The sequence below is a fragment of the Rattus norvegicus genome, chromosome 14, assembly GCF_021556685.1.
Source record: "Rattus norvegicus strain SHRSP/BbbUtx chromosome 14, alternate assembly SHRSP_T2T, whole genome shotgun sequence".
In the NCBI taxonomy this organism is placed as follows: domain Eukaryota; kingdom Metazoa; phylum Chordata; class Mammalia; order Rodentia; family Muridae; genus Rattus; species Rattus norvegicus.
Genome location: NC_141547.1, coordinates 6,778,081 through 6,793,908, shown reverse-complemented (window position 1 = coordinate 6,793,908; position 15,828 = coordinate 6,778,081). Strand labels below are relative to the sequence as shown.

The 15,828-nt window shown below is 43.6% G+C and overlaps 1 protein-coding gene across 11 annotated transcripts in view; it reads left to right on the top strand.

Moving 5' to 3' along the window:
- The window catches only part of Arhgap24 (Rho GTPase activating protein 24), a 629,479-nt gene that overhangs the window by 595,813 nt on the left and 17,838 nt on the right, over positions 1 to 15,828 (top strand). For all 11 annotated transcript variants that reach the window (NM_001393820.1, NM_001012032.2, XM_087582828.1 and 8 more), the window contains 3 exon segments: positions 9,775 to 9,907; positions 12,549 to 12,622; positions 15,394 to 15,515. In NM_001393820.1, coding sequence (NP_001380749.1) covers positions 9,775 to 9,907; positions 12,549 to 12,622; positions 15,394 to 15,515 — 329 coding nt within the window.

Here is a 15,828-nt window from a genome sequence, read left to right as displayed (position 1 = left end):
GGAACAGCAGTGATATAAAAATATGTATTCAAAGGGTTGATTAGACTGGCTTACAGGATGAGGTCCGCAATGGCTGCCTCACACTTGAGAAACTGAGAATTTTTGTAGAAATTTTGTAGATTGAGAATTGGGTGGCTCAGCAGTCCCAGTCTGGCACTGACAGCCTGAAGGATTCCTGGAGAGCTGCCAGCCTTCAGTCGACATTGGAATCCTGAAGAAGTTGCTTCTAAGATCAGTGAAGGACTGCTGCAGCAACAGAGTAGATGGGCTTACCAGCAAGACTGAAACAAGCAGGCAAATTTCCCGCCTATCTCCTTTTAATTGTTTCCACCAGAGGCTACTTGGATCTGGATATGGTTCTTCCTGCTGCAAACAATCTGATTAACGAAGTCCCTCACTGAACTGAACAGCACAGCTGCTCAGTGTTTAGCTGTTTCTAGATTCAGTCTAGTTGATGACCAAGATGCGCCATCATGACAGGATATTACATTAATATTTTAAAAACTAAACAATGAAATGTCTTCCCCTGTTGTTCAATTAGTTTTGCTTTTAACGGAGTTAAAAGAATTTAGTTTTCATCTTGGTCAGTAGAGATATATTTGCTAAAAACTGGAAAGAAGATCTGTAAGTTACTCTTCACTGATAATCCCTACTCCTATTAAAGCTCTACTGTGAAACCCTAGCATATGATTTTTAAGATAGCTTTTCTAATGATGGTTAAAACATTAACATTTTGGCAGCATGAAATGTTATCGAGTTTTAATGTAAATACACTTAAAGTTATATTTACCTCATAGCATTTTGCATAAGATTTAGAATATCAAAGAATAAAGGAGAGATTAATATTTCAAAATTAAATAATCCTTTGATCTCCTGGTACAGCTAACGAACAACTTCAGCAGACACTTAGACGTACAAATACGGATCATCAGGATTTAGATACACACAGGCTTGTGTTCCCACAGTACAGGAATCACAGTGTTTTGAAACTTTGTAACACGGCACTGTGAACATTTTGCTTTGAAACTATGTGATTTTCAAAGCATAATCCCAACAACTACACGGCAATGCCTTTTCTTAGTAGTGTGGATTCTTTATCTCACGCTGTTTTCAGTGCCGGATGTTCACTGATCCTATGCTGATGGTTTCTGTCCTCACCACAGTGCCTCCTGGGCTTATGAAGCTATGAATCTGTTTGGGGTCTGCAGGATGATATATCCCACTCCAGTGAGAAGTGTTTTGTCAAACAGAGGTCAAAGAGACATGATTATTTAAAAGTTCTGTTTGTTTTAAAAGACACTTAATACATGGACCATTTGGATTGACAGAGGCTGAAGGTGGACGGGACAACTTTTATAAAAACCACGTCTTCACTGGTTTTCTTTGCACCTAAAGCTATCCTTGTGGTTCTGGTCCTTTGCTATTGTACGCTGGGATGAAACCCAAGGCGTTGAGCATGCTACACATGCAAGCTCTCTCACCCTGAGCCCCAGCCAAGCTGTTTTTTCCAGTTCTAAAGTTCAGGTTTGAGACTGGCATTCGCATGTGGTGATAACGTTTCTATGGTTGTGACATAGTCCTGTGGCCTCCTGGACAAAAATAAATTTTGAGATAAAGGGTTTTCTCGCTGACCTGAAAGAACTGGTATTTGATGAGTATTTGCCCCCAGCACTTAGAAACAACAAACAGAGAGCTGTCAGAGTTTTCCAGCGTCCTTGGTTTTCTCTTGCTCCTTAGGAATGATAACAAACCAATAAGTTGCAATTTGTATTAAACTCCCCTACCCCTTAAAAGCAACAGAAGTAAAGGAGGTGCAAAACCAAATTAGGGGCCATTGTTGTTCCCAAAGCTCTCCAGACGGTGTGGGCTGTGAGGGTAGATTTCGGAAGTGCCGGGAGATGGGATCAAGAGTTAGACCGTGTAGGTGTCACCATCCTACCACTAACTGCTCAGCAGTGAAATAGCTGTGCACTTGCAGCACTGATCAAGACAGGGCCGAGGTTGCCTGCAGCCGGGGGCATTACACATCTGTCCTAGGGTCCAGCAAAGCAGCAGCTGTCCTGGGTACACCAGCCCTTATCCACATACTCTGTTCTGGATCCCTTCATCCTTCCTTCCCCTCTCCCCTCTTCATTTTTATTGTTTTTAATTGTTTTGGTTGAGGGGGTGGAGGGAGGGAGGGAGGGAAGGAGGAAAGAGAGAGAGAGAGAGAGAGAGAGAGAGAGAGAGAGAGAGAGAATGAATACCTCAGCAGAGATCTTTTAACATCTGCATGTTAGAAGACAAAGCAGAGAGACAATTTTAAAATCCAATCCCCAGGAAAGCAATAGAGAGAGAGCCCTTGCTGGCTTCGATGCTCTGAGTTATAAAATATGATCTTAAAAGCCAAGGGCCGAGCAGATGGGAAAGCAGTTCCCAGACACCGTTTTTCCACAAGGATAACTTGCAAGTCTATATTTAGATCCACTCTCCTAATGCTAACGTTGAGGGTTGCCTAGGACTCTGCATTTTTAATAACTATTCCGGTGATTTTTATTTTTTAGATGTATAGTCCTAAAACCATAACCTGGTAAACGCTAGCTAGAACGTAGGCTGCAAGAGTGTAGGAAATACCTTTGATCACAAGCAGCATAAAGCAAGGCATGTATTGGTTTGTTTTAAAGAAGTTGAGGGGAATTAACATCCCCAGGAACAGTGCACTATTTCTGACTGGGTTAAATGTGAAATATTAGTTATTTTATGAAGTGCAGAGCTGCTGTGGAAATACATAATTACCCGAGCTCTGATGGGCTTGAATTTGGAGGATGGCATAGGAGGGAAATAAAAAGCCCATCTGCTTTGTTCCCAGGGACGACTTGAACGGTCTGGTTCGGTAGCAAAATCCACAGCTGGAAAACCTTTATACCTGAGTGTGAATAAAAGGTCTGAGGATGGGGATCTATGGTTTGACAAGGGACGTGGAGTAGGCAAGGATGACTGGAGGGCATGTGGACAAGGAGAAGTGCTACAGTCACACTTCTAAAGGGCTCAGGAAGCAAAAAGCACCCCTGTGGTTGGCCTACAGCGAGCCGGGGTGTACATGTGGAAAACTGACTGCCTGGTGTCCGCCCTGAAGGGCACCAGTTCCTTAAATCAAGACAGATCAGCCCTCTGAGTCCTGAGGAGATGACTGCTTAGCTGTGGTGACTCTTGGCATGCCTCTCTCTTATGTCATTTTACGTCACACCATTTGTAGGTGCAATGGTGTGACAAGCTACTATAAGCATTGGCATTGAGTGTTTCTACATTTTGCTGTTCACATGCTGTCATGGTTTTTAGGATTCGTTTCATTATCTATCTATCATCTATCTATCTATCTATCTATCTATCTATCTATCTATCTATCTATCTATCATCTATCTATCTATTTTCCTTTGAAATGTGTGTGCCGTGTGTGTGGGCACCTGTAGAGGCCAGAAGAGGGCGCCAGAACCCTGGAGCTGGAATTACAAGCAGTTGCTTGCTGCCCTATTTGGGTACTGGAAGCCACACTCTTGGAAGAGCATCAAGTACTCTTAACTGATGAGCCAGCACAAACCCTGATTCCAAACATATCCATGTAACATCCTCCTGAGAATATTGCTATTTTTCTTTAAGCACTATGGGCTTTAGGCAAACTTTTTGAGTGGGAAGCTTTTGTAGTTTACCGGTTTGCTGACTAGAGGATCGTGTCACTAAACCAGCCCTGGCCACAGTTGCTCCAAAGACTTAGCCCCTGTGTGTTTCTGTCTGACTGGTAATACGGAGATTGGAAGGTGCTAGAGTGTGGAACATCCTCTTTGACGGGATCAGGAGGTGAGAGAAGGACCGAAACCTAATATCCCTCCACGCAAGCCGATGTCAGTGTCTTTTCCTGTGACATTTCTTGTGGCGTGACATGGAGGAGCCCACATTCTGGGGAAATAGGTCACTATGCAGTTTGAAGAGTAGTTATGACACACAGGCTTCCATGAAGCCCTCTTAGGAACACAGCGAGTTCTGAGATGTGAACTGGTTTTGAGAAGAACCATCATCCTCTGTGGAACAAACACTCACCGGACGAATCACGTGCACAGGCTGTAAGTGCACACATGTCCATTTTCTTTGTGTTGTGCTTCCTTGCCGTGTGTTTAGTGCCCCTGTGGGCCCACGGTAGGAGCGAAAGCTTCCCTTACCTTTGGGTTCATCTTTGTAGAACCAGCTTGCTTCAGGGCTGTGAACAAAAATGCCAAAAGAGGTTTTTTCTTCGGCCTCTTTCTCCATTTAGGTTCACCTACTCACAAGAACGTGGCGTAGGAGACAAGAGTTGGGGCTTTGGTAACAGGCAGCAAGGAACTGAAGTCTGTGCCCACTATCTACAGTCCACGTTAACGTTGAGGGCTACCCACTTGCTTCTCAAAGCGTCCAGTTCCCTCATGTACAATGGAAACTCATCTCCCTGGGTGTTGTGTTCAGTCATTTCAAAACTGCACAGGATTGGGGATGGGATCGGTGGCAAAGCATTTGCATGGCATCCCCACCCTCAGGAAAGCCCACAGAACCAGAAACATAAGGAGAGTGGATTAATCCCTGACCACTATCAGGCACTTCTTACTGCATTTCAGCCAACATCTAGCTGGTCCTACTGTTAGTAGGGCCACGATACAGATAACGATAGATTTACCAGTTATGTATTGAGAAAATGTCATATACTCCTATCTGTGCGAGGCAGTGCTCTCAGTCCAGGGGGACAGTTTCTGTTTTAAACATGACAATTCCCACAGAAAGAAATAAGGAATCCACAAAGTGTTATGCTCCGGAAGTGTGTGTTGCATGTTTATAGTTCAGATTCTAACGTTTTTAAATAAAAGTGCATACCATAATATGTTTCTAAAATAAATTCAGTTGGGTATTTCACAAATTTTAAAGGTATTTTATTTTAAAAATAAAATTAAAGGAGTTTAATGCATTTTCATGACCATATATCAGAATATTTTATCACCCTAGTAAGATCTTCTGTGCCCTTTCCTGTTTTCTCCTGCCCCCACCCTGACTCCTTCCCAGAGAGACAACCAATTAAATCCCTTTCTCTATGTGCTTTTTATTACCTTATTTTTTTTTTACTTTTGTCCTTGGTACAGCAAAAATCAGTTATTTGTGTATCTTTTTTCCTTAAAGATTTCTTTTTAATTATATATGTGCATGTGTGTGTATATGTGTGTGAGAGAGTGTGTCTGTTTGCATGTGTGTGTGTGTGTTTGTGCACACATGTGTGAGTATGCAGGTATGTGTGGTAGCCTGGAGTAATTGTGCATTAGATCATTAATTTTTATGTGGTTTACATAACAAGGAAGAAATCTATGATGCACAAGCCTCTGTATGTAGTTTTAGACACAGGAGAGAAGGAAGCAATGTGGCAATTAGCTGTGCACACACAATTGTATGCTTAAACAATCATATTGATTTTCCCAGTCTGGGAGTGGGAATCCAAGGTCAGTGGGGTAGCACAGCTGACCTTGAGGGGTACCCATCTCCCCAGCTTTCAGGTGAGGCCTTTCTGCCGTGCCACGGTGCAGCTCTCCGTCAGCGCATCCACCGTGGAGGAAGGTGGCTTGCTCCTGACCCACCACCCCTAATGACACCTCCACAGCCTCACCTCCAAATCCCTTCATGCTAGGCACCAAAGCGTCCAAAGTATGACTGTTGGAACAGGATAGTTCAGGTCATGATCATCCTCACAGCCATTAAACCAGGAGAACTGAATCAGAACAAGTTATACCCAGTCTGTTCTGGACTTAGCTTGGAGGGGAAAGGCTCCTCTAATTCCTGTGTAGAATTCATGAGGACACGTGTGGATTTGCAATAAGCGATGTGACTAGATTTGGGTTTCACTGCCAAAGACAGCACCAGTTTCGGCCTGTAATAAAAAACGCATTTGAAAAATGGCAAACATTTATAATAGATGTATGGCTGGGTTTGAAGCAGCTCATTCCCTAGGACTGGTTTCCCTGGGTCTCGATGAACTGGGGCAGAACAAAGCACTTCCACAACAGGGCAGGTATTACAATACCTGTAATACCATCCTATGCAGCTACCTTAGGAGCTCATCATGTTGGGTTAAACAAGGGATTGATTTATATTGCGTTCTGCACGTAGAATCCAGACCGAGGAAATTCCCATGTCTAGTTCTGAGGCTTAAACCTTACAAGGTTTTGTCTGTGTGGGATTTACTGTGTAATTATGGTGGCATTTGAGTATATGAATGTGTGGCTCTCTCTTGCATGCACATGCACATGTCTTAGGAAAGAAAGCCTAGGGTTAGAGACTGAGCAAGAAGGATTCCTGTTGCATCTCTGTCCCTAGGACTAACAGTTCTATGTTGTGCAGAGAATATACACAGGACAAGAAGTGTCCGGGAAGTCTAGAGAGCATCCTTGAAATCACACCTGCCAGGTCAGCTAGAATGTATAGAGAATATTATGAGGCAGAACATAAAGAAACATGGCAAGAAGTGTTGGTGATGTCCATTTGGGGATGGAAGCCCACAGGCGACAAAAGGATCCATGTTACTGATCTCTTTTCTCTCCAGCGAACAGCATGAGGCAGTGTACACCACACGTTCGGGAACCGTTGCGTGAGGGGAATGACCCTATGACGAATGAAAGATGACCCACAAGAATATATGAGAGTTCAGTCACAGAAAGCCTGAGGGGGGCGCTCATGCTTCACTTCATGAGAAGTGAAACCCACGCAGGACTGTGGATGGGAGGCAGGTGTACCAGTTAGACATGGAGGCTGTTACGCAGCTTCTCCTGTTCTGATCGCTCTTCCACCAGTGTCTTTGAACCATCTCTGTCTGCTTCCCTGCTTTCTGTGGAGAAAGTGCATACGACTATCTTGATCCCTGCACAGATCCTACCACTGAGAAACCTGAGCTTGCGTAATGACACACTGGCAAACAATTTGACACTCCCACCAAACACTTTGACTCTGAGGTAGCTAGGCTCTGAAGGAGTAGCTAGAAAGAATTCCTGTCTGTGCAGGGTTCTGTTTGGGGAATTCAGGAGTCATTATGGTCACAGAACCTCCTCGCTGCCCTGCAGTGACGGGGGAGGGTGTGCAGAAGTTCCTGTTGTCAGTTAAGTGGGGGGGATTATTCTCGGGGAGGGGGGTATTCTCTTTAATAGAGCTTGTATGACAAGTCCTCGCCCTTCACTTTGCAGAACACTGAGGTGTATATCCAGGTACGCCGCATAATTGGTACATAACACTGATATTTAATTGGCGGCACTAAAGTAAACGTCAGTTAGGAACAGCAGTAGGTTTTCATCGAGAAAGTTGGGACTAGAGAGTCAGTGCCCCACAGAGGTACAGAGGGTGCTTTTATTTTAAAGGCAGTGTTCGGACAATACGTCCCGCTGCTTTGGTTAGCCTGGCAGCAATGGCAGAATGAGAGCTCCCTGAGGTAAGTCGGAGCAAAGCATGCTGGGAGCCTGTCCACAGTTCGGTTCAGTGGCAGAGGAGACGTCCAAACCAAGGATGCTCGAAAATTGCAGAAGCCTCCGGGTCTACAAAGTGTCTGGAGTCTAGGAAGGCCACAAAACAGTCGTGTGCTTTAAGGTTTAGGCTTTAAACAAAAAGTTTAACAACCCGTCACCAACGGAACGAAGAGCAAATATACGTTCGTATATTTCTGTATAATTAGTGCTGTGCCATAATACTAGACGGTTAGCTGTAGTCTCACTCAGAGAAAGCATCAAATATTATAGTGGCCCCGCTCCACTCCAGCCTCCTTACTCACAGCCCAAATATTTCTGCTCCGAGGGGCCTGCACAGCTCTGGAACTATCCAAGCCGCTGGTGGAAGCATCCTGTAGCATTTAATCCTTACAGGCTGTCCCCCGAATCGCACTTTGTGCTTGCGCCACCTACTGTTCAAACGCTCTCAGTGCGGCTACTTAACAGAAAGCCTAAAAACTCTATTTGAACCGATTCTTTTCTAGCTCCATCGCTTTACTTGCGTTCTTCATAACTGCGTGTTTCTTAACAGCTGGAAGATATCTAACGGTGTAATTATAGTACATCTTCCTCATCCATCCCTAAGTTGAACATCTAGGCCGTTTCCATTCCCTGATTCTTGTGAGTAGAACAGCAGGGACTTGGATGAGCAACTATGTCTGTCTGCAGTGTGATGGAGTTCCCTCGAGTGGCATTGCCGGAGTGGCACCTCTTTGTAGACTTGTGAAGATGCTCCACACGGATTTCCGTAGTATCTGTACCAGTTTGCACTCGCACTAGCAGGGAATAAGTGTCCCTTTCCCAGCATACTTACCGGTGTTTGTGGTCATTTTTTTAATTTTTATTTTCTTGGTGACTCTGATTGGGGTATCTGCTGTGTTTTTGTATATGATGATCAGGCTAGAATAATGCCTCCCCCTTAGCCCCCAAAGTGTTTGATATAAAACATAACATGGAGTAGACAGGCTGTAAGTTCAGGATGAAATCAACCCAGGGGTTAAAAACCGAGAGCCTAGTGTCACATTGTCCTATCCCCTATGGTTGTGTAAAGACTCAACATACCCATCATCTTTGGAATAAGAGAATGTTCACTGGGCAGGACATCTTAGCACCCACGTTCGATTTTTTTGCAGTAGAATCAACCAGGGGGTCAGCCTCTGCCACAGCCCGAGAGTGAGGTAGAAACTCTGATTTCCTTCAGAATCCCTGATGGCTTGCTTCCACTCCTCCTGGATCAGAGATGACCCCCTCCTTTATAGAGAGGCACATGTAAGCATTATATCACTGTACTGCACATTTCATTCCACTGATGTATGTGCCTAGCATCAGTCTCGTCTCCACCACCGTCTGTCTGTGTGGAATAATAGGGAATGCAAGGCAAGGACAACAAAAACGTATGTTAACGTTCCTGCTGCTCATCCTGCCCTTCTGGTGTTCAGCTGAAGATAAATTATGAAAGTTACTTAAAGGTCATCTTGAATGTTCATAGCATTTCCCTTTACAGGGACTCTGAGAACCCACAAGTATTTTATAATACCAGGCAAGCAACTATGCAGAATCAATTACGTTCAAAATAAGCTGTGCTTAAAAACTTAGTCAGAGGGCTGGAGAGATGGCTCAGTGGTTAGGAGCACTGATTGCTCTTCCAAAGGTCCTGAGTTCAATTCCCAGTAGCCACATGGTGGCTCACAACCATCTGTAATGGATCTGATGGCCTCTTCTGGTGTGTCTGAACATAGCTACAATGTACTCAAACATAAAATAAATCTTAAAGAAAAAAAAAGTTAGTGCATGCTAAGTTTCAGGTATCTGCTGCCAATTGTCTGTCTTCCCAAAAATAAGTTCACCCTTTTGAAAGACGAAGCCAGAAACTGGACATAATTTCTGCATCTACACTCACACACACACACGTGATGTTTTATGTAAGTTCTGTACATTCTGTTCACAATCTGATGGATTCTTATTGTTTTCCAAAAATGGCGCGTTTTTTTCCTGTCAGCCACACGAGTTAAGAAAAATGCCTGACTGTTTAAATGTTTCCAAACCAAACTGGAGACTTGGCATCCTTCAGTGTCCCTCCCCTGACACCCGTGGTGGCATTTACTGGGCATTATGGAATCATGTGCTTCCTGAAAACTGGATCAGCTGATTCAGTTGCCAACGTTGACGCAATTCTCTTAGATACACATATGGTGAGAAAAATAAATAGAATCATGAGAGCTCACGCCCAAAGAATGTCTCCTAACTTCTGTCCCTGCAGCAACACAGACGTCCACACTGTGGCATCCCTCCTGAAACTGTATCTCCGAGAACTTCCAGAGCCGGTCGTTCCTTACGCAAAGTACGAAGACTTTTTGTCCTGTGCCACGCTGCTCAGCAAGGAGGAAGAAGCTGTAAGTCGATACCGCTTCTGCGCAACCACGTGATTGGGACTGTGGGCGGGGCTTTTTGTCTTCAGTTTGAAAGCTTTCTTTCCCCATCCTCGGATTGTTTTATTTTGTGCTGTGTGCTGACATCACACTGGATCTTCACGTACAGCCGCACTCCCGAGTTTGACCCTTTCTGATTAAAGATGAGGATACAGTTGAATACACTCTCCCCTCCATCCTCTAATGCTAATGGCTGCTGCCTCACCTTTTGATGCGGGGAAGGGCTGATGTCTGTTTCCTAGGTACCCCATCATCCCATAAATGACATAAAAGATGGCCCATGTATCAGTTGGTGCCTCTGCTTGTTTTGCTAAAACACTTTTTTTTTTTGAGAAATTGAGGTGCAACTGTTAGAAGTATGTATTTCTGTATCTTTTAGTATATTCTCTGAGTTGTGCAAGCATGACCAGAATCTAACATTATAATACTCACATCTTTATTATCCAGTAACAAACCTCATCCCTTATTTTCTCATTTCTCCTCCTGGCACTTGCCACTTCCGATCTAGTTTCTTACCTCAGACTTACCCGTTCTAGACACTTCATTTACTTCATTTCACTGCCCAGTGTGTTCTTTGTTTTGTGACTCCATCTTCCATCTGCTCCTTAGTTCACATATCAGTATTCCGTTCCCTGTATTCCAAATTATATTTCATTTTCATCCATTCGCCAGGCAAAGGAGACTCATTTACTTCCTGTTATCTGGTTACTGAATGATGCCCCTGTGAATGTCCACGGGGTTTACGCTGACATATTTAACGTGTATCTTGTTTATGTATCTGAAATTTACAATTGCTGGGATACTAAACTTCCTATTAGGACCCCACATGATGGTCAAATCTTACCAGCAAACAGTGCTGTTCCCACCCTCCCCCCATGTCTGCCATCACCAACTGACATTCATGTGTGGCAGGCTCTCCTGCATGAGAAGTCTCTAAGCAGGGCCCTGACTGTTTTCTCCTCTGTTGCTTTGTGATGCTTGCATTTTCTTTGGAGAACTATCTAGTCACATCACGCTACGTTTTACTTGTCATCCTAACCCCTAAAGGGCTTGGTTCCAGGACTCCCTGAGAAGAGCTAAGCCTGTGGTATTTGTGTCTTTTACATAAAATTTTTGTATTGCTTGCACAACCTGAACGTGATGTGCATTTTAGGTCAGCTCTGAACACATACAGAAGCTAGTACAAGACGGGCTCACACATGGTAATGCGAGGGCCATTTGGGAAATGTTCTATACAGAAGTAGCTTTTTGTAGTAGTTTTACTCTACAGTTGTTAAATCTTCAGGTCTGGATGGCAACTACAATTGTCTAGTTGAGTTGCAAGTGTGGTCTAGGTACAAACTATTTGCAAATAGTTTCTTCCATTCCATATATTACCTCTTCGCTTTCCAGATGCTATATTTTATCAAAACTTTGTTTCAGCAGTTGTTTTCATTTTAAAGGAGCCTCACAGACCCATTTTAATGGGTCTTATTTCTGCCATTGCAGAAGCGTTTGATTCTGGAAGAGCGCACTGATTCGTTCTACACTGAGTTCCGAGGCTTTACTTCAGTGCTCAGGTTGAGATCAGCAAGCTGTTAGGAGTCTCTTCTTGTCTATGACGTGAGGAAGGGCAGCTTGCTTTTCTGCACACAGACATCCAGTCGTCTCAGCACTGTTTGTTGGAAAGTGTGGTTTTTCGTCACTGGCTTTCTTAGCGTTCAAGACCGGAACTGCCGCCACTTTTCCTAAATACCGTTTTGTTTTGAATGTTACGGTAGCTTCCTTTGTCCTACAGGAGAATGCTTGAGTAGCTGTGACATAGGCCATCTGTATAGTGAAACCTAAAATATACCTTACCACATAAAGGCAGCATAAGTCAGACCCCATTATCAATGACTTTTTAATGACCTTTACACATTACAATCATCAAAACTAGAGAAATTACTCCTTGTGAAAATCCCTTGAATCAGCTCTCCCATCTCTTTCCTCCCTGAATGCTGTAATGTAGACACGTACAGTGCAGGGAGGTATTCTCCAGCAGGTCTGCAGCTCTCTAGATTCCCGCCATGTTCAGGTGAGAAGGATGAACGCTATATCAAGGCTGTTTTGGTTTCTTGCAGATAACGTTATTGCAAACGAGGCTATTGTCTGTTTTCAAGTCAACTGCAAACGTTTTCGAAGTTCAAATAGCTTCACTTTCAAAACTGTTTCCAGAGTAGTAACTTCAGATTGCCCGACAGCTCAGAGGGCTGTCTCTAGGCAGCTGGTTTATTATGCAGGGACCGCATGGCAGCTCTGAGTGATGTGGTGTACTGGGCCACTGTCTTTGACTGAAATGTCATCGGGAGATATGTGACTGGACTTATAGAGCTACTTAAAGGATCTGTGCATCTTTGGAAATATTTCCAAACTGCTGGTTGAGAGAGTGGAACATTTCCAGGGCAGGATCGTTCACTGACAGTATGTTCAAATAATTACAGTAGCAGCAGCAGCCACAGCCACAGCAGCCACAGAAGCAGCAGCAGCAGCAGCAGAGCCCAAATGGCCATTTCCTAAGCACTCGAATTCCAAGACAAACACACATAACACAACACGTATTCCATCTCTTCTTGTTTGTGCTCAGGGCGTGAAGGAGCTAACGAAACAAGTGAAGAGTTTGCCAGTGGTTAACTACAACCTCCTGAAGTACATTTGCAGGTAAGAATTTTCCTAAACACAGCACTAAACCCGGCGGCATTATATTCAGCTTGGTGGTAATTTATATGTGGCGGGGAATTAAATAACCGTGAGCGTCTATGTTAGTCTCATGGAAAGTTAGTAAGTTTGACGAGGTCGTCAAACAGAGACGTCAAACAGAGGTCGTCAGCAATTGTTTTAGTTTCAAAGGAGCCTCACAGACCCATTTTAATGGGTCTTATTTCTGCCATCGCAGAAGCGTTTGTTCTGAGGCACCATACCTCGGTGATTTTAAAAAATGTCCCTTGTTCCCATACATTATTGGAGATGTAGTGCTCCAAGCTTCCATCAGAGCTGTTTGGGGAACGTTCCTGAAGAGACAGGCGGGCCTTGGGCCGAGGACTCCAGCTTGGGAAGTGGGTTCTATCGTGGACTATTTTCTTCTACACCTTCATGTGGACTATTTTCTTCTACACCTTCATGTGGACTATTTTCTTCTACACCTTCATGTGGACTATTTTCTTCTACACCTTCGTGTGATTTCTCTACCTTTTGGGAGTAAAACGCAGCCGTGAAAACAGAAACTCCTCACAGCTACTCTGAGGTTTAGGATCCTGGGCGCTGTGGCATTCGCAGAAGTTGTAAGTTAGTAGGAGTTCCCAAAGCTCCAACCTCTGTCACATCTCTTTGTAGAGATTGCTGTGTTTAGAAACGGGTAGGACCCTCAACCTCACACCTTCCGAAAGCAGGGAATGTCTTAAGCAACACATTTAAAAACACAGAAAGCTTTCATCCAAGAGTTTTCGATTCATTCCAGTTATTGTGTCAGGCAAGAGAAGGTTTACGTCCTCCTCGAGGAAAAGAGAGTAGTAGAGGCTTGAGTCTACCGCAAGTCTCTTTACACTATAAAAATCCTGCTCTTCAAACAATTAGGCAGATTTTTTAAGCTTTGTTTTTATAAATTCTTATGTATATATGTGATATGTACACATGCGATATGTACATGTGTTTATGTAACAAATGTGTGCCTAGTGGCAGCAGAAACCAGAAGACAGGGGATAGCCCAGGGCTGGAATAGTTGTGAGTCACCCAATGTGGGTGCTCAAAACAGAACAGTTTTCCTTCAAAAACCGCCCCAAGAATGCGTTATTTCATGCTGCTTATTCTTTAGCACATAATAAATTGGGAGGTATGTGCTTGCAGGTTTTCACCCCTAGAACTGACATGCAAGTTCCCATAACGTTTGAACTTAGGCTTTAATAGGCTACAATCAGAGCTCATGAAGTCCCCATGAGGACAGTGAGTCCTCCTGTGTGGAGTTGTGGAGGTTACCAGATTACCTTGTTACCATTCTCTCCCTGAAAGTGTGTATAAACTTAATATCCGAGGTGTTGGGAGCATGGTGGTCATCTTTTTTATTTCTGTAATGAAATATCCAAGCTAATCAACGTTAAAGAACAAAGGATGGATTGGTGTCCACTCCAGGGCATCAGCCAGTCTGTCCATTTGTGATTAGTCCCATCCCTTTGAGCCTGTGGTGAGGCCGGATAACAGGGAGGGACATGTGTAAAACCATTTGTTTAGTGACCAGGGTTGTTTTAAAGAGTCGGGTGTCTTTTACTGGAAGGCCATGTGTGGCCCCTGTTTACTGCATTTCGAATCACCGAGTTCTTCTTTTTTTTTAAAAAAAGATTTATTTATTTATTTTATGTATATGAGTACACTGTAGCTGTATTCAGACACACCAGAAGAGGGCATCAGATCTCATTACAGATGGTTGTTAGCCACCATGTGGTTGCTGGGAATTGAACTCAGTACCTCTAGAAGAGCAGTCAGTGCTCTTAACCACTGAGCCATCTCTCTAGTCCCCCCCAGCCCCCGAGTTATTCTTCAGTTAGTACAGTGCCTGGGGCTTTATTGTTTCCTCACAAATGTTTTCAGATCAGCTCCAGTTGCTCAGAGGACAAGGACTGAAGGTTTTTCTACCGCTTGTCTTCCCTTTACAATATCTACATATCTATCTATCTGTCTATCTGTCTATCTTGTACCTATCTATCATCTATCATCTATATATCATCTGTCTGACTGTCTATCTATAGCTGACTGTTTTCTTTTTTTTTACATAGTGATTCTTTTGTATTGGTTGAGAATCAGTTGCAAATCGCATACATATTATGTTTGATGAAGTCCACTCCCCAGTTACTTCCCTTTAATTTCTCTCCTATTTCTTCTCAATTCTATGTCCTATATCTTTCCTCCTCCTCTTCCTTCTTCCTTCTTCCTTCTTCCTCTTCCTCTCTCTGTGTCTCTCTCTGTGTCTCTGTCTCTCCCCTCCCCTCCACTGTTCTCCATTACGTCTGAGTCTCAATATCTCATTCAAGGACAATTCCCTGACTGCTGTGACTAGGCTTCCTCTTTGAAGGTTCCACACTTCCCAACAGTGTCAAGAGCCTATATCCCATGAACCTTTGAGGGATACTCGTGCAAACCACAGCAGAAGGGAATACACATATCGAAGTCTACAGAAGCATCCAAACTCACTTAACTGACAATGGAGGCAAATGCCCAGCAGGCCAGAGCAGGTCGTTGACGTGATGCCAGCAGCCTGCTGCTTTGTCATTATTTGCACTGTAATTTCTGTACATTCCAGTGAGAGGTGTTTGGATTTCTATATAGTTTTGTCTTCATAGTCATCGTTGAACGTATTTCAGTTCATACATTTCCCAATGACCCATTTTATTCCACTGAGAAACAGATTCTCAGTGTATCAATCATAATCTCTCCACCGCCAGGTTCCTGGATGAAGTGCAGTCCTATTCGGGAGTTAACAAGATGAGCGCACAGAACTTGGCAACTGTCTTCGGTCCTAACATCCTGCGCCCAAAGGTGGAAGATCCTTTAACCATCATGGAGGGTAAGTGGATGATTACCTTGGATCCTCACCAGGAAAACAATCAGTTGCCTCTGCTCTTAAATGAGAACGTATTCTCATTTAAGCAAACTAAGGAAAGATCGTAGTTTCTCCATTAATTTACTCGGATTATTCTTTAACTGAAAAATACTTTCTTTTGAGAAGCGAGAGTTTTCTTCGCATTGCTCAACATAAAATTGTAAAAATGATTCCACATTTAGTGTAAATGTAATTGGAGAGGCTCCACACCCTTTTTGTTCCCACGTAACAACAGGACGTTTCTAGGCCTGCTCTAACCCGGTTTAGTTACTGAATA